The 22,097-nt window shown below is 50.4% G+C and overlaps 2 protein-coding genes and 1 pseudogene across 9 annotated transcripts in view; 1 reads left to right on the forward strand and 2 right to left on the reverse strand.

Annotated features, from left to right (window-relative positions):
• The window catches only part of HABP2 (hyaluronan binding protein 2), a 37,203-nt gene extending 32,650 nt beyond the window's left edge, over positions 1–4,553 (forward strand). The window contains exons 12-13 of the mRNA XM_004265825.3: positions 853–998; positions 3,200–4,553. Of these exons, the coding sequence (XP_004265873.1) occupies positions 853–998; positions 3,200–3,364 (311 nt within the window). The 3' untranslated portion in view covers positions 3,365–4,553. The remainder of the gene's footprint in view (positions 1–852; positions 999–3,199) is intronic.
• Positions 3,800–22,097, reverse strand: part of LOC101287605 (nebulin-related-anchoring protein) — a 74,619-nt gene continuing 56,321 nt past the window's right edge. For 7 of the 8 annotated variants that reach the window (XM_049697028.1, XM_049697033.1, XM_049697032.1 and 4 more), the window contains 9 exons: positions 20,393–20,497; positions 19,940–20,047; positions 18,780–19,091; positions 13,158–13,262; positions 12,240–12,338; positions 10,509–10,613; positions 7,122–7,229; positions 4,604–4,735; positions 3,800–4,056 (listed from right to left, as the gene is read on the reverse strand). In XM_049697028.1, coding sequence (XP_049552985.1) covers positions 3,952–4,056; positions 4,604–4,735; positions 7,122–7,229; positions 10,509–10,613; positions 12,240–12,338; positions 13,158–13,262; positions 18,780–19,091; positions 19,940–20,047; positions 20,393–20,497 — 1,179 coding nt within the window. In that variant the 3' untranslated portion in view covers positions 3,800–3,951. The remainder of the gene's footprint in view (positions 4,057–4,603; positions 4,736–7,121; positions 7,230–10,508; positions 10,614–12,239; positions 12,339–13,157; positions 13,263–18,779; positions 19,092–19,939; positions 20,048–20,392; positions 20,498–22,097) is intronic. The other variant, XM_049697034.1, reaches the window with a different exon arrangement.
• LOC125961008 (nebulin-related-anchoring protein-like) lies at positions 4,679–6,905 on the reverse strand (annotated as a pseudogene).

Below are 22,097 nucleotides of genomic sequence, written 5' to 3' on the forward strand. Positions count from 1 at the left end.
GCTCTCTACATAGTAGTATTCTACAAATTTTTGTTAAATCAAGCTATTGATTTATCTCTAGGATTTGGTCTGATCTTAAAAAGTAAACAAAGGGCTACTTTTCTCATAGTACTGACAAGGTTACATCCTCTCACATATGAAATTCAGAAGTGTATATCAAGTCTCTCTCAAATACTCAAAATAGATTTCTCTTCCCCCCAAATCTTGTTCCAAATAATGGAAAGCAAGAATCACTTTAAATAGGCCCATATTCATGAAGAAAGTGAAATGTAATATACACATTTGTCAGAAGGCTTCTGGGAAAGAAGATTTCTGATAGATAATTAGATTTAGGGTTAACCAGGAAACCTTTTTGTAGCTAACTTCACTGGAGTCCATGTAAACCTTTCAGCATCATCGTGCTGACGAGAGCAGATTGAGAAGAACAGAGGTTCTTTAGGCAAGGAAACGTCTGCTCTGGGAAGCAGGCACTCTAGGTGATCAACGAGGGCACTTCAAGTGTCATGAAGTCTCTACTACGTGCAGCCCTCTGTCAGGCATGGGAAATTAAAAATAGGTTTAAGACACCATCCCTGCTTGCCCAACCTCACCGTCTAGCTGGGGAGACAGAGGAGGGCATAAATGATTCTGCTGCATGGGATAAGCACAGCATCGAAGGTCTGTAGAACCATCGTGAAGGCTGAAAGCAAAGAGTCCCCAGCCCTGAAAGATGAGGCTGCTCTGCCCATCTCCCGTAAAAACCTTTCCTGCCAAGCTCAGGTCTCGTGGCCCTCTTCTGACTGCTGCTGGCTTCTGGTGGGGCAGGTTCCAGCCTGGTCTCTACAGTGGCAACCTCCTTTCTCTGCCCCTCAGGGGATGGGTCCCACCAGCTCCTGGACGCCAAGGTCAAGCTCATCAGCAACACTGTGTGCAACTCCCGCCAACTGTATGACCACATGATCGATGACAGTATGATTTGTGCAGGAAACCTCCAGAAGCCTGGGCAAGACTCCTGCCAGGTCAGAGACTCCAAATGGTACTTGAAGAAGGAGGGGCTGACAGGACCTTACACCGGACACAGAGGGCCCTTAGAACCCTGGGCTGGGAGATGGGTTCAGAGACCCACTTGCCATTAAGCTAGAGGGGACACGTCTGTCCTCTGGCAAATCTGAGTCCACATCAAACCAGGACGACTCAGCATAATAACCACAGCTGTCGCTTTGCCCACATTGTCCAACTTAATTCTCACAACCATCTGGTGAAGGGGATGTCGTTATCACCGCTGTACAGATGCTTAGAGAAACCATCTTGGCCTATAGCACCTGGGTGGCAAGTGGCAGAGCAGGAATTTGCTCCACTGTGTTTAAATGGCCTCAGCACTGGGCGGCTTGTCTGCAAATCCCAATACGCAGGGGACAGTCCCAAAGCCCAGTGCTTGGAAGGAGAGAGATGAGACGCCAGAGAATTCGCAGTAATATTGACTAACCGTTAGGGTTTAAGTGTGTGTGTGTGTGTGTGCGTGAAGGGGGAGGGTGACTTAACCCTAATAAACCAATTGGCTGAGTGGCTTCTCTGTGGCCAGAGCCAATTTAGAACCTGCCTGACACCAGCCCCCATAGAGGACTTTGGGGGACCAGCATGGGCACATTCAAATCTGAGCTCCTCCCTACAAAGGGACCCAACAATGATCTCCCAGCCTTGAGCCCCTTTGGGGATGGGAAATCACGGTCACTCTCCCCAGGGTTTGTGGCTGTACTGTGACCCTCTGCCCCTTCCCAAGGAGCCACAGATATCCACCTAATCAAAGGAGGTATGTGGGCAGATGGCATTGATTTTCCCTAGGTCCCTAGAAGACAAATAAGAAAACAGATTGTTCAATTCCCTAGGTATTTCAAGGGCTTCCCTTGTAGGCTTTAAAAGCAGATGGTCATGGGTTTGAAACCTGCTTCTATCCTTTACTTTGTGACCTTTATCAATCACTGAATGGCTTAGTCAGCTCAGGCCTCTATGACAAATTACCTTAGACTTGGTGGCTGGCTTAAACATCAGACATTTATTTCTCACAGTCCTGGAGGCTGGAAGTCTGAAATCAGGTGCCGGCATGGGCGGGTTCTGGTGAGGACCCTCTTCCAGGTTGCAGACTGCCAACTTCTCATTGTGTCCTCACATGGTGGAGAGAGAAAGCTAGTTCTCTAGAGTCTCCTCTATAAGGGCACTAATACCATGCATGTAGTCTCCACCCTCATGACCTAATCACTTCCCCAAAGCCCCACCTCCTAATAACATCCCAGTGAGGATTAGGCTTCAGCATATGAATTTGGGGGCAGGGGGACATAAACATTCAACCCACTGCACCGAAATAATTCTCCAACCTCAGGTGTCTAACCTATAAAATGGGAAGAGTGTATGCATAAAATCAGCAGATGGTGGCTAAGATTGAAAGAGACAATTCATTAAAAATCCTACCAGTCGTGGTGCACAAGCAGCAGTGTGTGTGTGTGTGTGTGTGTGTGTGTGTGTGACAGAGAGAGAGAGAGAGACCATCATCATCCCCTCCACCTAAACTGGGGGGTTAATATGAACCAAGCACTGTTCTATGTGTTTTACAAACATTAGTCCTCACAAGACCCTCAGGGTGGGGCAGGGGTTCTGTTACTATCCACGGTTCACAGTGTGAGAAACCGAGGCCCCGTTGGCCAGCAGGCAGTAAGCCTGGTTTGGAGCCCAGCAGATCTAACTCCATGGACCATGTTAAACATCAAGGTCACGCTGCCTCTGAGCCCCATCCTCCTTGCCATGTGTGTGCCCTTGTGGCCCCTGGAAGGGCGCTATCCAAACAGGGCACCTCTCAGCCTCCGCCGGATCCTTGCCGGAGTGAGGAGTTGAGGGCCCCTTGTAATACCTGTATCACTAAGAGTCATGGTGGGTCAGGAAGTAGGGCTGGGCCTGGCACTGGGCCCCGGCCCCATGGCTTCTCTGACTCAGGAAGCCCTCACTGACTCAGGACGTAGGTCAGTATTTGTTTCTCTCCCTTCAGAGCACTGCGTCACATGAGGCATTGGAAGAGCCTTGTTGCTACCTTCCCCAGGGCTGGCCAGCAGTCTCCCCGCTTCCCCCCGGCATCCCCCCGCCCCCGCCCCGGCAGCCCCTCACGGAGGGTGGGGCTGTCTCTGAATGTACTCCTATTCACAAAGCTGACTCCTGCGTCTTTTTCCCATAGGGTGACTCTGGAGGCCCTCTGACCTGTGAGAAGGACGGTACCTACTACGTCTATGGGATCGTGAGCTGGGGCCTGGAGTGTGGGAAGAAGCCAGGAGTCTACACCCAAGTGACCAAATTCCTGACTTGGATCAAAGCCACCATGGAAAGCGAGGCTAGCTTTTGAGGTGTCTTCCAAAGCTCACAGCCCATCCTCCTTGACACCCAGCCAAGGCGAGGCCTCACGGGCAGCCGTGGACAGCCCCTGATGCCTCCGAGTGTGCAGGCTCTAAGCAGAGACCACTGCTGCCCAGCCTGGGATGCCCTGGACCAGCATGGCTGCCACTTCCTCAGGCTCCTTCCTGGGAAACCCAGAAATGAGAGAATCAACCTGAAGTATATGATGTTTGCTTCCCTTCCAACAATTGTAGCTTCTAGAAAATCAGTGTTCATCGACTGCCTTCACCTCGGACATTTGCAAATGTGAGATTTCAGACGGCTTAGCGTCAGTGGGGGTCACCTTTACATCTTTATTCCTCATCCCAGACACTCAAGGCACGCAACAGGGCCACCCACTTCTAGGTATCTGACAGAGGACCAAAACACAACATTCTCCACCCACTTTCAGAGAGTCGTTATTTTAATAAAGGAGGATCGGAGCATGGGCTGGGGTGCTGTTTTCACAGTTGGCCCCAACTGAAGCCATGTATGTCCCTGGCGTGCAAACTTCCTCTCCAGCTTCTCTCCCAAGAATCCCAGGTGGACGCCGCCCACTCACAACGGCAGGGCCTTCCTCCTTTTGACGTGAAGAATCTCGGTGGCATCTGGGTTCACATCCCCCCTCTGATCATCTCCGGTCTCTACAGCCTCCTGCCCCCCCTGCAGAAATCAAACACACCTCCCTGAGTTAAGACGAACCTTCTGTCCTGCTCCCATAGGACAAGCTGTCTAAAATGCTGGCCCTCCCCTTCCTTTCTCCCTCCTCCGTCCTCCCCAAGAAGAAGGATCCTCAAGGCAAGAAAGAGAGAGAAGTAAAGCCAGTCTCTCATTTAGACGTGGCATCTTTCTTCCGAACAAAGTAGGGTTCAAAACCCAGACTGTTGTAGCCAGCGAGTCCCTGACCCCTTCCGTGAACGTAACGAGCAAACAGTCAGCACAGCCTGGGCTGCTGCGGCTGCTACTGATGTAGCCCTGGCACGTTTTGTCTCCGAAGAACTAATGGCTGTGACTTCAGAGAAAACCCTGCAGGAAGTTTAACCCGGGTGTCATCCTCCTGGTCACCTCAGACCCATGAAATTAGGCGCCTTGCCTGAGCTGCATTTCACACGTCTTTAGAGCCGGCTGACCTTTGGCCAAAAATAAAGTTTGAAAAGAAACAATGAGTTTGCCTTTCCCCCGTGGCCTTGAAAGCCAGCCCGCAACTCACGTAAGCTCCCCGGAGACCCAGGCCCCTCGCGTTGGCCAGCTCTGCAGCCCGCCGAGCCATTTCCACTTTGTAGGAGCCAGGAGGTGTCCAGCCAATACCTCTGGTCAGGTTCAAGTCTGATTTGTACTTAACCTTGGGGGAAGGAGGGAGGCAAGAGGAATAGGTCAGCAGGGTTTGGGGGGAGGCTTAAAATGCCTGCCCTGGAGAATATGCTGTCCGTGAAGCCCCGTCAAGGGAGGCAATTCAGCTTAAGCAGCAGCTCCCTGGCATCGAGGACCCTGTGTGCTGGGAGCTGGGCCAGCATAACGCTGTCCTCTGCATCTTTCCATTCAAGTGATGGGGCTGTAACGGGGGTGGAGGGTCAGAGACCTGGCTCAAGGCCGAGCTCCCATGTTGACTTGCTCTGTGGCCTTACGGAAGTCCTTTCCCTTTTTTGGGTTTCAGTTGCCTCCCAGAGAAAGGTCACGGCCCAGGCGACCACGAAGATCCCTTGGAAAGAGCACGGCACAGCAATCCACAGCTTGTGCTCTCACATCAGACCAAATGGGGCTCAGATCCCAGGCCTGCCACTTATGTGCCACGTGATCTTGAGTTTGTTACTTCACCTCTCTAAGCCTCAGGTTCCCCATCTGTAAACTGGGGCAGCGATGGGCTGGTTGTGAGAGCTATGTGGCACGGCGCTCAGAAAGCATTCGGCACAGAGCCTGGCCCACAGGAAGGACTCAGTACGTTGCGATTCCTGTCATTTCTTCTGGCACTATTGAGTTAGGTCTCCTGGGTTCTATCTCAGCCCAGGTCCTCCCTGAAGGCAACGTGGGATGTGGGATTCTGGCCATCTCTTATGAAGAGGCCCCAGAGGCCGGGCCTCGGCCAGGGAGCGAGGGCAGCCCACATCGCTCTGCAGCTGGTGGGCCTTCTCGGCAGGCTTCAGGCCGGCTGCTCTGGGTCGCAGGAGGGCTAGGGCAGGGGCTGCCTGTGGCACATGCTGCTGGCCAGCTGCTGGCTCCTCGTGGCTTGGAGGAAGCCAGGCTGGTCTGGGCGGCTGTGGAACTGGGACCGACTCTTGGCGAAGTCCTTCCTGTACTCATTGTCACTCTGGAGTTTGCTGACGCTGAGGAAACGCTTCATCCTCGGGTGGTCGTGGATGCTGCAGTACCCAGTCTGCAGGCCCCGGTCCCACAGGAAGGCCTCTCTGTACCGGGAGTGCAGGTCAGAGATGCAGAGGGGGGTCATGGGTGCCCACCTCCCTTCTAGGACCAGTCCTCAGGATCTCAGCAGGAGGTTCAACCGTGGGTTAAGGGCACAGCTTTGGATTCAAGTAGACCTGGGGTCTGGATCTCCCTCTGTTGCCTACTAGCTGTGTGGCCTTGGGTCAGTTACTGAGCCTCTCTGGTTTCTTGGTTTCCCCACCTGATAAAGTGGGAGAATGAACCTCCACCCCACGGGACACTGAGAGGATTCAGTGGGGCTGAGCTTCATGTCTGGCGCAGGCTCACATGCCCACCGAGTGCTGGCTGATGATATCATTGCTGCTGTAATGGTTAATAACCCAACAGCAAGAAAAATGTGTCCACTGTCTCAGTAGCCGCTCATCCTTTGATTCTTTCCAGCTTGCAGGGACCCAGTCCAATGCTCCTCAAACCATCTATAGTGAAGGACAGGATTCATTTTGTTTCGATTTTTAAAACTTCCAATCTGTCAAAGTCCAATATGCGGTCCTCCTGCCTGGGATCCGTATGTAGTGGTACCAGGTACATTCGACAACACGTAAAAACTGGCCTCTACTCTGCTCAACCAGAGAAGTCCACCAGTCACAGGCCTGGAGGTCATGACGTCCAATTGCTAAGAACGTTTCTGAATGCTTGCTCTTGATTTCTATATTTATCTCACTTTGGACCAGTAACAAGCCACTCGTGAATGATGACGTATCTAGTTAATGATATCTTCCTATTCAGTAAGGGAAGCGGCCGTGTTTTGTCATGTTCTGTGCATGACACTATGAACCCTTTGGTTTCATCCCTACATCAATCCTAGGAGACCAGTATTAGATGTCTATTTCATAGATGGAGATATTTGAGTTCAGAGAATTTAAGCAACTTGCCCAAGACCAGAGAGCCAATTCCTAAGTGACTGAGCCAGGATTTGAACTCAAGCCAATCTAGGGGGGAAACCCAATCTCTTTCTATCCCATCACAGTGCACTTCAGTTAAAAAAAAATAGTCCCTCAATGGAAGGTCAACAAATCAATCATACGTTAATTGACTTCTAGGTACTGTCCACATGTGTCAACCTTTAAGAGTACCTCTCTTAAAACAGAGGGAGTGGGAATACAACCCTCCCCAATTCCAAATTTCTGGCTAAGATGCTAAAAAATAAGGCCAACTTTTTTCTTTCATTTGAAATATTTGTTCAGTTTTGGTTCCCGGTGGTTTGCCTTTCAACAGATCTGGGAAAACCAGAGCAAAACCTATCAGTGAGAGAAAGAGAGAGAGAGGAGGGAGAGAATGTGAGGTCTTACGTCACTGGCAATCTCCCTGGATGCCCGGGCGGTCTGGAACGGGATGGCGTCCAGCCTGAAGTCATAGCCACCATCCCGGGTCTGTTCCCAAGAGTTTCTGTAGACTTTCTAGTTGGGGAAACAAAGAAATGAGTGAGCGGGGAGTGAGTAGCTCAATGTCTGGAATGCTGCTGGTTCTCAGTGGGAGCGGCTCCTAAACACGCATCCTCTGTCTTGCTGGTGCCCAGAATGGCAGAGCCCGTGGTCCCACATCCATCCTGAGGACTTCCCCAGCTCTGGCCACAAAGGGCTTCGGCTCTCAGCCCCCAGCCTGAGCATCAGGCCCTGCTCTGCTGGGTCTTGGGGTCTGTGGGTCTGGCTCATTTGCTATATCCCACTGGTACCAGGTGCCCCTGACCCCCTTCTTTCTGTCTTTGCTTTTACTTTCAGCGTTTCAGGTTTGCAGCTTCTAGATGCCAAAACTCAAAAGTTCAAGAACCCCGTTTCTTCCCACATGCCGAAGGTTCTGTTCCTTGGGTCCCGGCACCCACGTGTTCACTGGCTCCACTGACTTCCTGGGGGCCCCTGGGCTACCTCTGATGCCACGTCACAGCACCCCTATGAAGCATGCTGTATCCCACGTGCACCCCTGGTGCCTGCACTGAGGGGAGAGCCTTCCCCTGAATTAAATTGATCGTCAGGAACCTGCCCGAGTTCCTGACCCCCGTATTTCACATCTTCCTCTTTCATTTTTTCCCTTTTCAAGTTGTTCTCACACACCCTCGGGGAGTCTGTAATCACATCCTCTCAGTCCTCAGGTAGGCCCACATCACCGATGGAGGCATCAAAATCTCCCGTGCCTTCATGTAGCTAATTTTTTTTTTTTTCAAGATAAGGGAATGGCTCCATGAAAGGAGTCATCTGGAGATCCCAGCGGAAGGCTGTTCTTTATTCCGCCACAGAGAAGGGAGACAGCAGGCGAGGCACATCACCAACAGATGACAAAGTGACAGCCCCAGAGCGTGTCGGTCTCTCACTCATTCCCAGAGCCAGGGCAGGCGAGGGGGCCCTTGGAAATAGAGGTCAAGGCTGAGGCTCTGTTCTACAGGGGATTCGGGGGATTAAGCCCAGGAAAAGAGGCAGAAAAAAGCCAAGTGCCCTCACGCCACCCCACAACCGGGCCTGGAGCTAGAGGGGACCACGGAAAGCTTGAGTCAAGCGCAGTGGAGCTCATCGTTCTTCCCTGCCGCGGTTCGCCACCTCCACCTTCATCCCCGCCTCCGGCCCCAACACCACAAACCAGGAGCCAGACACCTATTTTGCTCAACCAGCGAGAAGTACAGAACCAATCATCGCTGGGGTCATCACCTTACGGACAGATCACAATCAGGGCCCAGAGGATTAGATTTCCTGGGTCACCACTGAGTTTAGCCGGCTGGACCGAGAGGTATGAGGAAGGGGAGGGGCATTCAGACAATGACAGACCAACCAGCCCCTCCAGCGTTACGCTTCCTGTCCTGATGGTCCCGCAAATGTTAGACTAGCAAATACAGTCAAAGCCCTTATCATTCCCTGGAAAGGGGTCTGCTGCGGTGCCTTCCTAATGAGCGCCTCCGTGCCAGACCTGGGCTAGGGAATGACACCGGTCCATCCACAGCCTCAAACTCCGAGATCACCCCGCGCCGGTGTTCAGTGCATCCCAGCCTCTGAGGCTCTGTAACTGAGGCCCAAATCGGGGTGCTCCCAGAGGTGCTGGACCCCCGCCTCCCGTCTCCCTATACACTAGTTGCTTGATTGTCATCACTTCCTCCCCGGGTTTTTTTTATTCTGTTGAGGTTCTCGCCTTGCCACTGGGAGCCTTTAGACTTCGCAGGCTCTTTGATTTGGAACCCTGGGCGCTCCTCTTCTTTATCACAGTGGGCACAGCTTTGCCCTCATCCTCACACATTAGAGTCATTTGATTCTTTAGTTATTTCGGCTGCCTTACACATCTCAGTGGCTTTCTTTGCCCAGGAAGGTCACCTTCCCTCCACATCATCCTCACAGAGCACTTGATCCAATTGTGCGTATCCTACACGCCCCCGAAGAAGTGCTCTTTCAAAAGAGGTCCACGAGTTCTCCATACCCGCGTGCCCTGGCGGCTAATTTCAGCTCCGGAACTCGGCAGACTGGCATCCCTCGTGGGAGGAGAGATGCTTCTGCCACCGGCCTGGGGTGGCTGTCCTCCTTAAGCTGGGCCCCAAATGGACTGGTAGTTTTATCCCAGTTTCCAGGGCAATGGGCCTCCAATAGTTCCTCTAATGGGGGCCTTGCTTTCCCACATCCTTGCAGCATTAATGAGATGGATGTTTTGTCCAAGCTCCGCTGAGGGGGAGGTCCCGCTTCCCCAGATGGAGGTCAGCCCACCAGAGCTGCTGTTCTAAAATTATCCCTCGCACAGCCCTCAAAAGCATCAAATGGTCATAATAACTCATATTTACAAAGCACCATCACATTCACTGTGTGGGATCCCACAGGGCTTTACAAACGCAACAAACTAATACACACGCTAACTAGAAGGCGCCTCTCGCCAACCCCCTGTTGATCTTCACGGAGCCCCAGGACACAATGGCCGGGCCAGGGCGGGAAGAATGGCCAGACTCTGGGAGGCCCCGCGCTGCCCCAGGCCGACACACTCAGCCTGTGTTATTCTGATCTGACAGCCTCTTTTGATTCTGCCGCCTCGATACCTGTTATCCCAGGATCACAGCTTTGCTGGTAGAGCGGCCGCCTATTCTATTACAACCAGGGGCCTCCAACCCCTGCCAACAAGCCTGGGTTTAGGAAACAGCATCTCCGTGATGCATGCAAAGGGCACACATCCAAGGGAAACGGACGTGTTGGGGTCCACAGCCTCACACACAAAGGAGCGGATTGTGTTCGGACCAGATGGACTACAATTGCAGCATCTTTCTAAACTGCAGAAAGCAGAGAAAGCGTCACTTTGTCTCCAAACTTACACTGCTCTGAACGGCTAAGGAGAGGTGTCCAAAGAACAAACAGAGCAGGTGTCTACACCTGCGGGGCCAGGGCACCGGCAACACTCCTCTGGCCGTAACCCAGCACCTGACCGAGGTCTCTGGAGCCATGCCCAGCATTAGGATTTGAGAGCTAGAAGGACCACAGGCATTGGCTAGCACAGCTCCAGCCCCATTTTACAGCTGGGAAACTGAGGCCCAGCGAGGAAAGTGGCTCAAAGTCACACATGTCACTTGTCCCACTATCAATCCACGGTTCTTTCCACTCCCAGCCTCCCTTCCTAGGACCTTCTTTTTTTTTTTTTTTTTTTTTGTAACAAATAAAATCCCGTTTGGGCACAGATCATTTACAGAAACAGGCACACACCGCATGAACCTCTGGTTCACTTACGTCGCTCAGATGCAGCGCGTTGAGGCGGGCTCTGGTGAAATCAGGGTGGTCGGGGACCAGGGTGTATCTGTGCCGGGATTCGGCATCCCCTGACCTGTACAGGCGCTGCGGGGAAGAAGGCTCACAGTAAATGGGAAACCGCACTTGCTGCAGCCAAGGTGAAGAAGGGGCCGATTCCCGTTCCCGCCCCTCCCACTCAAGGGACCCCATACCCTCGCCCCAGGGCACAGAAGCCCATGGAGAGCATCCCTCCAGAAGCCACCCAGGAAGGGAGGGGCCCATGTGGCCAGGGTCAGGCGGTGGCGGGGTTGGTTTTTTTTTTAAAGAAGATGTTGGGGGTAGGAGTTTATTAATTAATTTATTTATTTTTGGCTGTGTTGGGTCTTTGTTTCTGTGAGAGGGCTTTCTCTAGTTGAGGCAAGCGGGGGCCACTCTTCATCGCCGTGCGCGGGCCTCTCACTATGGCGGCCTCGCGGCCTCTCTTGTTGAGGAGCACAGGCTCCAGACGCGCAGGCTCAGTAATTGTGGCTCACGGGCCTAGTCGCTCTGCGGCATGTGGGATCCTCCCAGACCAGGGCTCGAACCCGTGTCCCCTGCATTGGCAGGCAGATTCTCAACCACTGCGCCACCAGGGAAGCCCCCGGGGTTGGTTTTAAATAAACCCTGCTTAAAATATTCATCAAGATTTGCTCCAAAAGGGTCACAAACCATCACCCTGGCTGGCTGTGCCTGTGTGTTTCACAAACAGCATAAGTGGGTGGATATTTCAGAGAACCTTTGCAACTGGGCATTGCTCAAGCTTTTTACTAGTGACAAGATGCCTCCATACCTCTGCTACTTAACACTAATAGTAATAATAAAAAGACACAACAGCTAAAAAGTCTTAAATGCCTTAATATCTGTTCAGAAGTGTGACGTTTTCACAGTCCACCCTGTGTCCCAAGAAGACACAATTTTAAAACTCAAGCTTTATCTTAGTTGCTATTTTTAGGGCAGCAATCTAAGAATTGCAAACAATTTTAGGAAGTGGTTGAGTCTCATCCAGTTTTAGAGAGGAAATATAATATTTAATATTTCAACCCTTTCCCACATTCAATTTGGGTTTTGCAGATGTGAACCGGTCAGTACAACATCTGGACTCTGTGAGCATGGGGCAGCTTCGTCAGTGTGCGAAATCCAATCCCTGGACAATTTCAGAGAAAAAAAAATATATATAACTTCCTATTCTTCGAAATTAGTACAGGAGAGAGGAAATGGGGCTAAATCATATAGAGAGTAAAAGCAGAAAGAAGCTTTTGATATAGCCGGTTTTTCTTTTCTTTTTTCTAATTGGCTTATGTTAAGCTTTTAATTCCATTAACATTTATCAACAATTCAGATGTATCTGACCTAGTGTTTGGTAAGGGATCATCAATAATACTTAGTATTATTATTGTTATGATTATGAGTCAAACTAGAGACATTTATTGAGGATTTACTATGCTCCGATACTTGCTAAAAGCTTCACGTACTTTTATTTATTTAACCCTCATTTAATTCACTCAATCTTATGAAATGGTTGCTATTATTACCCTCCTTTCAAATAAGGGAACTGGAGTTAGAAGACATTAGAAAACGGACCCAAGATCGCCCGGGGAAGGGACAAAAGGTTTGCCCTCACAGCTTAAGCACTGACCACTGCACAGCACTACCCACTCCTGGGCCTGGGATGAGTGAAGAGAAAACACCCACCTCATTGCAATGCATGTAGCTGTTCTTGGCATGAACTAGGTCTGGAGAGTCAACCACAGTGGTGAATTTGATAGTGTCTGGTTTTTTACGGTATTTGGTCTATAAGAGAAGGACCAAGATTCTCATGAAACAATCAAACACCACATGCACTTTTCTGAGTGCAGCTTCACCCCATCTACTCAGTACCAAAGGCGCCAATGATGTGATTGGAAAACACGTCTCTCTTCTCGGTGGGCACCTCACCAGCATACGGAAGAGATCCAAGCTGCCTCTGTGATAAGGAACATTTTCCGGGTATTTACATTCTTGAAAAGAGAGGCTGCAAAATGCCATAGCTCATCACAATAAAGGAATTCAATAAAGGGAGGGATCCAGCAACAAGGTGGCCCTGCTCAGACCCTACAAAAGTAGGTTCTGTTATTAAGGAACTGAAGAAAGCAGTGGCACCCTCAGCGAGCTCCCAGGGCAAGAATCTCTAGGTCATCAATATGGCGGGGAGTTCAGGGAACGTAACCATCTCTGTGCAACTTTTAACAGCCTCTGAAGTCAGACGACCCCCAGACACTGGACTCTGTGAGTAAACTCAGGAGATGGGTGGCAAACCCTCTCCCTGCCTCCCCCAAAATAATGGGCCAGCTTAGATCACAATTGTACATTAACGCCTCTCTTGAGAATCTTCTAATGCATCACCCCTCTTTCACTGCCCAACTGGAACATGCCTTTAACTCCCCAGCAAGTGAATTCACTGGGAGGGAAATCTTGTTCTGTCTCGGGATTTGGCTGCAAATGGCCCCAGAGAAATATCAGGAGTCCAGTGGCCATGGGGCCCTCTTGGGATCTCCAGTCCATCTGCAGTTTCCCTCGTCAGGAGGAAATAAATGCCAGGTTGCGTCTGTGGTAGAGTCAGGTTAATGGTACCTCGCTGATGAGCTCTCCGGCTTTCTTTGCACTCTCTATCTGTGGGGAACTCAGCGCCAGCCATCCTGTCCCCTTCATGCCCATCAGGTCTGATCTGTAGTGCAACTGCAGGAAGAAAATCATTGGCTTTTATCAGGAGAGGGTCGAAGACTGTGGAGCATTTGTAAAAATGCTTCATCGCAACATTTCAACATCTTCATTCAGGTGCGTTCTGCATGTCATCGAGTCAAACTGTTTGAGTTTGTGCACTCTGTCCAGAATCAAATAACGGGTCCAGTGTACGATACAGGAAGGTCCCACCCGTAAACTGGCTGGATTTGAAGCAGAAGGTACTGACCTGCGGGAACGATCCCTAAGAACGACCTGAGATTTACACCCCAGCCCACACATCAGCCCCCATCATTTTGTTTCATTCTGGCAGTGAGGCGATTGACCGCCTGCCTAAACAGAAACGTTTTTATACACTTTCAGTTGATCAAAGGGCTTTGAGCTCTGGATCAAACCTGCTGTGACTCGGAGCAAATCATTGTACCAAAATGTGACTCAGTTTCTCTCTGTGATACCTGAAGGTCATGAAAACCCCTCTGTTCTCATGAAAACACCTGAGAGTCCTGAGGGGTAAAAGCCACTCTATGTGTTAGATTTGTTTTTTTCTTACGGTGGTGGGGGGGAGGGGAAGACGATTACAGCAGGACTCTCAAAACTGGAACAAACCTGGCTACACCTGGCGAATGGTGTGCAAGCCATTTTACTCTTTCTGTGCCTCGGTTTACCCCTTCTCCTGCTTCTACTCATGATTTGCTTATATTGCACAAATGGGCTTAAGGTTTATCCACCTTCTCCCTTTTAAGGACTCAAAAGATCAGGAGTACAGCATCAATTCTGGGGAGAAAATAGTAAGTACGGTTTTAAGACAATGGGTCCGTAGTAGGTACGGAACATGTAACTTGCAGCCTTTAACACCTGTGTATATAAAAGGGAAACTTAAGGCATCAAATGAACTCAGTTTTGACATTTTCAAAACAAAACAAAAGACAGTGGGTCTGATTAGGAGTCTCCTAAAATGTTAAATCTAATTACCATGCTTTGATCTGCTCACCATTACCTACGAAGAGACAGCTGCTTTTCTTCCTCTCCATATGGAAATTAGGCATTTTTAAAGGTGGAAAGAGACTCTCTAAGGAAATCTGAAATTTGGATCTAAACGAAGTTGCTAGCCTTTCTCTAATTTAGATATAAGCTCTGCTGTAACGCAAAACACCCACTCCTGAAATCAGCCTTTTCGGCCTTTTTAGTTTTCTTTCATTTCAGGAATCACAGTGCCCCTCACAGCTGGCCTCAAAGAGGGTCCGTTTCTGATCTACTGTCTGCTGGTTAAGGCCCCTGTGCAAATTCCACTCTGCTTTCCAACTGGTGCAGGGAGACATCACTCAGGTCCCAGAGCACGTTTCAAAACCCCATGTCAGTGAGATTGCTTTTTATACCGCGATCTTTCAGTCTACACCGGCAAAGCTTTTGCCTTCCACTCTGATAAAGAACAGAGAAAATTGGATAAATTTCTAAGTTAGAGAGAATCATCCTACAGGGCCTCTTCACAGCCAGGCCTTGCTCCTTTCATAAGTGAGATGAAGCGGGGGAGCACGCTTTCAACTTGCCTTTTGTGGAGCTGAACAGTGCGAGCGCAGGTGAGTCAGAAGGCAAGATGCAGGTTCCCCAAAGATCTGACTGCGCCTTAGACTCTCTTATAAATGAATTGTCTATTGATATTTCTGCTCCCAGCCCAGCTTTGACTATTCACGCAGACCCTAAAAACAACACGCCTGCCCCAGACTTCACGATAAAACAGGGAGAGAGAGGAGGGGAGTCAAGGAGAATCGGCCCAAAGACGGTTTCAAAGAAGGATTCTAAGATAATAAGAGACCTTCTCAGGATGCCCAGCTGAATTTGGCTGCCCCACATGGCAGCCTCACTATTTGCCCTTGTATATACGAAGGCCTAGAAGCCACCTTCGGAGTCATACGCGGGGTTTCCCGGCACCCCTATCCTGGAGCACAGTGTGGCAGACACACGAGCTGCAGCTTTCAGCCCCCGAGTTCTAACAGGAATGACATAAGCAGATGCACCTAGGAGGTGGCCAGGGGAAGGGGTATATTCGTCATATTAATAAGAATCACCATAACCACTACCTTGCTACCTTGCATAGGGTGTGGTTTGCTTTAGACTCATTATCTTATTCAGCCCTTGTGCCATTCTCAAAGGACGAGCTCTTATTCCCATCTACAGAACAATGTCTGGGTTTAAATGTTTGCTCGGATTCTCAGAAGAGTTACCAGCTGCTGTCCTGTGGGGATGCTGCATGGGTGGTCCTTAAGAGAACACTCGGGAGCCAGGGCACCTGGGTTCCTAATCTAGCCACCAGGGGGAGCCAGAGAGCACTGAACCCAGAGTCGGGAGCCCAGAGCCCCACTTTGCCTCTTACTAGCCGTATGGTCTTGAGCAAATCATTTCCCTGCCGGCTTATGACCCTAAGCAAGTTACTGAAGATTACAGGTGCCTTAGTTACCGCAACTGTAAAAATGGGAGTAATGCCAGTACTTACCTAGATACTACATGACATGGTTCGCGCAAGATATTTAAACAAACGCCTGACCCAGGATAAGCATTCCATACTTTTTAGGTATTGTTATTGTTGTTGTTATTTGTGATGGTGGGGAAACTGAAGCTAGGAGAGCTTAAGGAGTCTCCTGAGGCCAGGTAGCCATAAAGGGCGGGGCCAGGACTGTCCCCTTGACTGTCCCTGCTTGTTCTTTGCAGGATGCCCTGCAGCCCCCGCGTGAGATCACGGAGGGGAGTGTGCACTGGCAGATTGGGAAAGACTGAGAGGTGACTGAACCAGCACCGATTCGTGGTGGAGCGTGGCCTGGGCGGAGCACACGTCTCAGATACATCCCTGAGGTTAGCATGACTTGAGCCATCACGGCCTTGAGGACCTTCTCCCCAGGGGTGAGCCCCTAGTCCCACAGCATTCTTTCTGGCCTGGGTGGAAGAGGACAGGAGAAATGGCTGAAGGCTACTGAGGGCTACTGTTCCTACCCTAGATTCTGCTGAACTGAGTGAGCTCATATGAAGCCTTTGTCTCCTTTTGCTATAACATAACCACATGGAATTGGACTTTCAGCGATGACTCTGAGAAGACTAAAGCCTCAGAGCCATCTGTGGACACTGTGCGGGGCTACTGTTCACAGCATCCTAGAGTCCAAGACCCCCCAGTTTAACAAACCTGAAGTTTCAAAACAATGCGTGAAGCACAACACAGTCATTTTTCAATTAGGCAATAATTTCTCAGCACACATCATTCTAATACATCTCCCATTTGGTAAAGTGTCAGTCTAAGATTGCCAGCTAGCGCTTCTTGGGAAGGACCCTCTGTCTTAGTTTGTTCTTCCTCTTCGGCTTTTTTTTTTTTTTAGTGTTAAAATATCCTTTCATTTCAGAAGTAACTGTAATATAAATGGTAGTCTGAGGTAGGGTTTGGTTTTTGGTATTGTTCCTTACTTAGTTAAACAGTCTGACATTATGTTGATGCCAGCATTTTAAAAAACCATTAATCTATGAATCCTGAAATCTGAGATCACCAATTAAATCGAACCTCTTTGCTTTTCCAGTGGAGACATGGAGGCCTAGAAAGCCAGTGGCCGTGGAAGGACTGCCAGCGAGTGACGAAGCTGGGCTTCCAGCTTGGCCCCCGACCTCTCCCCGGTGGCCTCTGTAACTTCCTCAGGACCTGTCCTGTCCCGGGAGGTTTCTCTTCTCCCCAGGAATAGGCCACCGACAAGAGGGTCCCGGGCTGGGCACCAAGTCATGCTATGAGTTCTTCGTGGACCTCAGGGTGGCCTTCTAGCAAGCGGAAGGCTTTCTAAGTGGGTCCTGAGCTGTGCTTCAGTGACCACGTGCCCTGAGTGGGGACCGATGAACTCACCCTGCTCTACACTCTGCTGGTTGGTGCCCAACACGATACTGCAGTTCCAGCAGATCTCGAGGCATAATTAGATGACCCTGACGTTCATTAAGTCACATAATCGTTGTCACAATTAGTCATCCGTTAGGTGTTTACAACACTCTCCTGTGCAATATAACCAAACTAGAAGCAGCCGCTTCTCTGAAGGCCACCAGAGTCGGAAGGCTTGGTGGAGAACATAGCCCGAAATGCTCACACCCACTGGCGTGTTCCTGCAGACAAGGCACCATGCTCAGTGCATCATATAGACCAGCCCTCAACTGAGAACCGGGTTCTCAATCGGGTGCAGATTTGTCCCCCGGTGCATTTGGCAATATTTGGAGACATTTTTGATTGTCACGCTAAGGGGGTGCTGTGGGATGTAGAGGGTAGAGGCCAGGGACACTGCAGTGCACAGGACAGGCCCCCGCGACAAAGCATCCAGCCCCAAAGGTCAAAAGGGCCTGAGCTGGGAAACCCTGATATGGATGATAAGGACTGATGTGACCACAGTCCCTTGGGTTCTGCTCTAACGTGAGAGCGCCTTCCTCCTAGGGGAGCCGCGGGGCTGGGGAGATGACGCATGGACGCCCGCGTGGTGCAGAGCCTGCCATGCGCACGCGCCCGGTAAGTGCTGACCGTGACCACATTTTCACCGCGGCCCCGGCCCGGCTGAGGGAGCCGAGGCTTGGAGTGGCCTGGGACTGACTCCAGAGCCTTCCACCACGGGGGCAGTGGCTGGCGCTACCCGCCTACAGGCTTGATGACCTTGCGTGGGCCAGGACCTCCTCTCTCTGGGCCTCAGCGTCCACACCTGCCTCGTAGGAAGCGTGACTCCCCTGCACCAGATGGCGGGAGGGCTGGGAGTGTGGGCTCTGGAGGCAGTCCTGCCTCAGCCCCTCCCACGCGACCTCGCCTGTGAAACAGGAGCAGCAACGGCCCCCACCCCAAAGTGCGGTAGCGAGGGTGCCGGCACCGGCAAAGCAGTCGGTGGGTGTCAGCTCTGGGGGCAGTTCTTCTCCTCGCCTCACCACCACGCCTACTGCACACAGTCTAGCCCTGAGCCTCTGTCTCGGACCCCATCCCCATCCCCTGCGACAGCCTCTTCACCCACCCACACACTTGCTTCACTCCAGCCTCAAATACGCTGAGGCTGCTGCCGCTCAGGGTCTTTGTTCAAATGTCACTTTTGCAGTGAGAGCTACCCTGACCCCCATTTAAAGTCGCACACACACACTCACACCCCCCGACCCAACTTCCCCGCCCTGTTGGTCTCCATCTGGCGTACTACACGCCTCACTTATACTTTATCTCCCTCCCACAGAACGGAAGCTCCGTGACCCCGGGAGTTTTTAGACTCTTTTGTTGACTGTTGTATTTTTAGCCTCTTTTGTTGACTGCTGTATCCCCAGGGCCTTGAGGGATGCCTGCCACATAGTAGGTGCTCAACAAATATGTGTTGATTGATTGAATAATTCCAACCATTCCAACCTAGATGGCACAGACCAAGCAAATCGTTTGGGGGATCCGAAAGGCTAAGGAAGAAGCAGAGATTTACACGCAGGCCTGGCGGGAGGAGGAAGGTCGGGGACTGATGTGTGATCCGCGGACCCCCCCGCTCCTACCTCACTCTGCAGGGCGTGAGCTTTCTTGGCCCAGGCCATCTTCAGGTCCTCGGGCAGTGCCGTGAATTCGTGGCACCGTGTCCTGTAGTCGCGGTCGCTGGCCAGGGCCTGGGCCTTCCTGGCGTGGACCAGGGGCACCATGTCCATGGGCAGGTGGCACTGGGCTCTGTTGCCCGCCGCCTCCCTCCTGTACTGAAGCTCACTCTGCAGCCGGCCCATCCGCTGGCAGTGCTGGAGCCGGGGGTCGTCTCTCACACTCTGGGCCCCGATCAGCCTCCCTCGCTCCTTCACAAAGTCGTGCCTGTAGAGAAACTGGAAGGTGGGGGACCAGGCGGTCAGGGGCTGGCATTTGGGACGCTTACATTTCGTTTATGCGTTTTCCTTGCAGACTGTAAGAAAATCACCTGTTCTTACACTAGGAGGAGATGATTATAAGAAAAACCACAGTGAGGCTGGCCTGAGAGCACGGCTTCCTCCCTGGGGGAGGAACAGTGGAAACACTGCTCCCTTCCTCCCATCTAATTAAAACCAGATCCTTAGAACCAAAGTGAGGGGCCCACTCCCCTTACTTGTCCTGTGCCCAAAAGGAATTTATCAAAAAAGGTAAAAGAGAAACTTGTGCTTTATCCCCTTGCACTTGACAAAACATCAAACCCCAAAGACAGGATCCATTTATTTGAAGTCTACATTTTCTGCGATTTGTTTGTGGGAAACAGAAAGTCACCTTCATGTCCCAAAGCTATGGATGCTATCAACAGAGTGGCTGAAACACAGCTGAAAATGCTACCGCCGACGCGGGAAATGACAGAGAAGCAGAATCACAATCTCTACTGCGAGTTCTCTTTCTAATTCTGGGTGGAATTAGAAAACGGACAGTTCACACATTACGGGGAGATCGTTGCCTAGACACTGCAATTAGAAATAAATCGTAATCTTCTTCCTGCTAGAGACTTTTGCCTGCATTTAGCTTCTGATTAACAGGGCCTTTCTTTCCCTCTCTCCGTCAAAGAATCTCATTCATAACTAATATATTCTGCAGGTGACATCCTGTCTCACATGGTGATAGATTTGCTTTAATTCAGGAAAATCAGCCGTAGACATTGTTTTACATGAAGTTAACAGAAATTAGGCCGGATGGAAGGTCATATCATTCAACTCACATCACTGGCTATATCTCCAGAGACCCGAGCCGCCTGGAAGGGGAGGGCGTCTATTGTCAGCTTGTAGCCTTGAACACGGAGATTCCGCCAAGACTCCTTGTATTTTGCCTACGGTAGGAACACATGTAGATCTTCTTTAAAAAAAAAAAAATTACATGGCTCAAAGAACAAATGCTACCCCCTTTTATTTGTAGTGTGGTGTTCCAGAATCAATTCCTGACAAGCAAAAGCTTTCGATTTTGCAAAGAAAATCTCATTAGCACCCTCTCGGAAGTGGGCTCTGACACGCAGGTATCAACACATCTGTGTAAGGTATATTTCACATGAGTGTCTACAGGATACATTGTTTAAAGTTTCTGTGAAAGTCACCAGGGTCACTGTTAGGTCCCATCACAGACACAGACACATGTGGCCCTGGAGCACATCTCCACCTCAGCAACGGGAAAGGCTTACATCACTCAGGTTGGCTGCGTTTGTTTTCGCTCGGACAAACTCGGGCAGGCCCAGGGTCATTGTGTACTGGTGTCTCGCGTCCTCGCCTGCTGCTTTATAGAGGCGCTGGGCAGGAGAAAAAAAAAAAAAGGCAAGAAGGTAAGTGCTGTGCATTTCTGCAGGGCTGGAGTTCCCTCCTTTGCAATTGGGAAATACGTTTGTAAAAGGCCATTCGCTGGGTCATGGGTACACCTTCAGCCTGGAGAAGATGTTTTTTTTCAACAGAGATAGTCCTTAATGAGTCAAATTGAGTGCTGTGAAAGGAATGGGGAAGAAACTGCAAGTTGCTTGTGATGGGGTTCAGGACATGTTACCCCAATATATGGTACCTTGGCATAGTGCGTATTTTAAGCTGAAGGAAGCTGGAAGCAGCAGGAGATGGAAGACCTCTCCCTGACCTTCTCCCCTCCTGTGGGAGCTGCCCTCCCTCTGACACAGGGAAGGAACAAGCTCATCTCTGACCTCGGAAGGACTGAGAGGCATTTGAACAAACAGACCTCACTAAGTTTCCCCCAGTTCCCTGCCCTTAGCTCACCCCCTTTTGCCCTACACATTTTCCCACGACTGTCCACTCTTCATCAAACCTAGAATAAAAACGCTCAGGTTTAACCGTCCCTCCCTCCTGGACTCCATTTCCTTGTGAAGACTCCTGCACCACCTAAAGCCTATATTATATACATTTGTATGCTTTTCTCTTGTTAATCTATCTTTTGTTACAGAGCCCCAGCCGACAACCTAAGATGGGTAAAAGAAAACATATTTTCCCCCTTCCCTATACTTTGCTCAATAATAGGCCGAGGGAAGAAAAGCACCTTTAAGAATACTATCGTGGTTCTTCCCATTGCAGACTTTTTTTTTTTGCTGAGGACACAGTGTAAAGACAATACTAGGATCTGGGAAATTTAGGAGAAGCTCTGCCGGTTGGAAGGGAGGTTCCCAAACCCCAGTCTGCATCCTTTACTAAAATCCCGGGATCCTGCCACGGGCAGACTCACACCACTGCTGCGCTGCACGGCCTCAGCCGTTGTGAAAACATCTGCTCTCGTGATTAGAACTGGATCTGTGGTTGCTGAGTCCTCCAGGGCCAGAGGCCACTGCAGGAGGCACTGTTACCCCTCAGCACCCCAATGACAAAGCAGGCAAGAAAGGTTCAGTGGGAATTTTAACTTGATCATGTCACGCTACACAGCCCTTTGGATTTTCTTATCCCAAGCTTGGAACTAATGTGTAAATACCCAAATCTCCACTGACTTTGAAAAGTTAGAGTCAGAAGGAGAATTTTAAAAACGAAATTTCATTCTCTGCCAAGCTCACTCGATATTTCAAACTTGTCAGAGGGCCACTAAGAAGAAGTAGAGCTGGAATGATGATTTTATGGAGTGAGATTCTTTCCCCTGGGACCCACCCCTCTGCTAGAATATTAAAATGATAATTGGGTAAGTGGTGAGTGAGAAGAGGAAGCAGAGAACTAAGAAGCTTGGCAAACATCACACTGTATCACTGTCCCCGGACAACCACAAATCTTTCCCATCATCATCATCAGAATGACAGTGGAGAAATGATGAGCCAATATGTGCCCAGCTAGAACAGACGAATGGCAGACCAGCACGTCTCCAACTTTAACGTGCAAAGGAAACCCGTGAGGATCTTGTTAGATGACCGTGTG

Source organism: Orcinus orca, chromosome 14 (genome assembly GCF_937001465.1).
Source record: "Orcinus orca chromosome 14, mOrcOrc1.1, whole genome shotgun sequence".
In the NCBI taxonomy this organism is placed as follows: Eukaryota; Metazoa; Chordata; class Mammalia; order Artiodactyla; family Delphinidae; genus Orcinus; species Orcinus orca.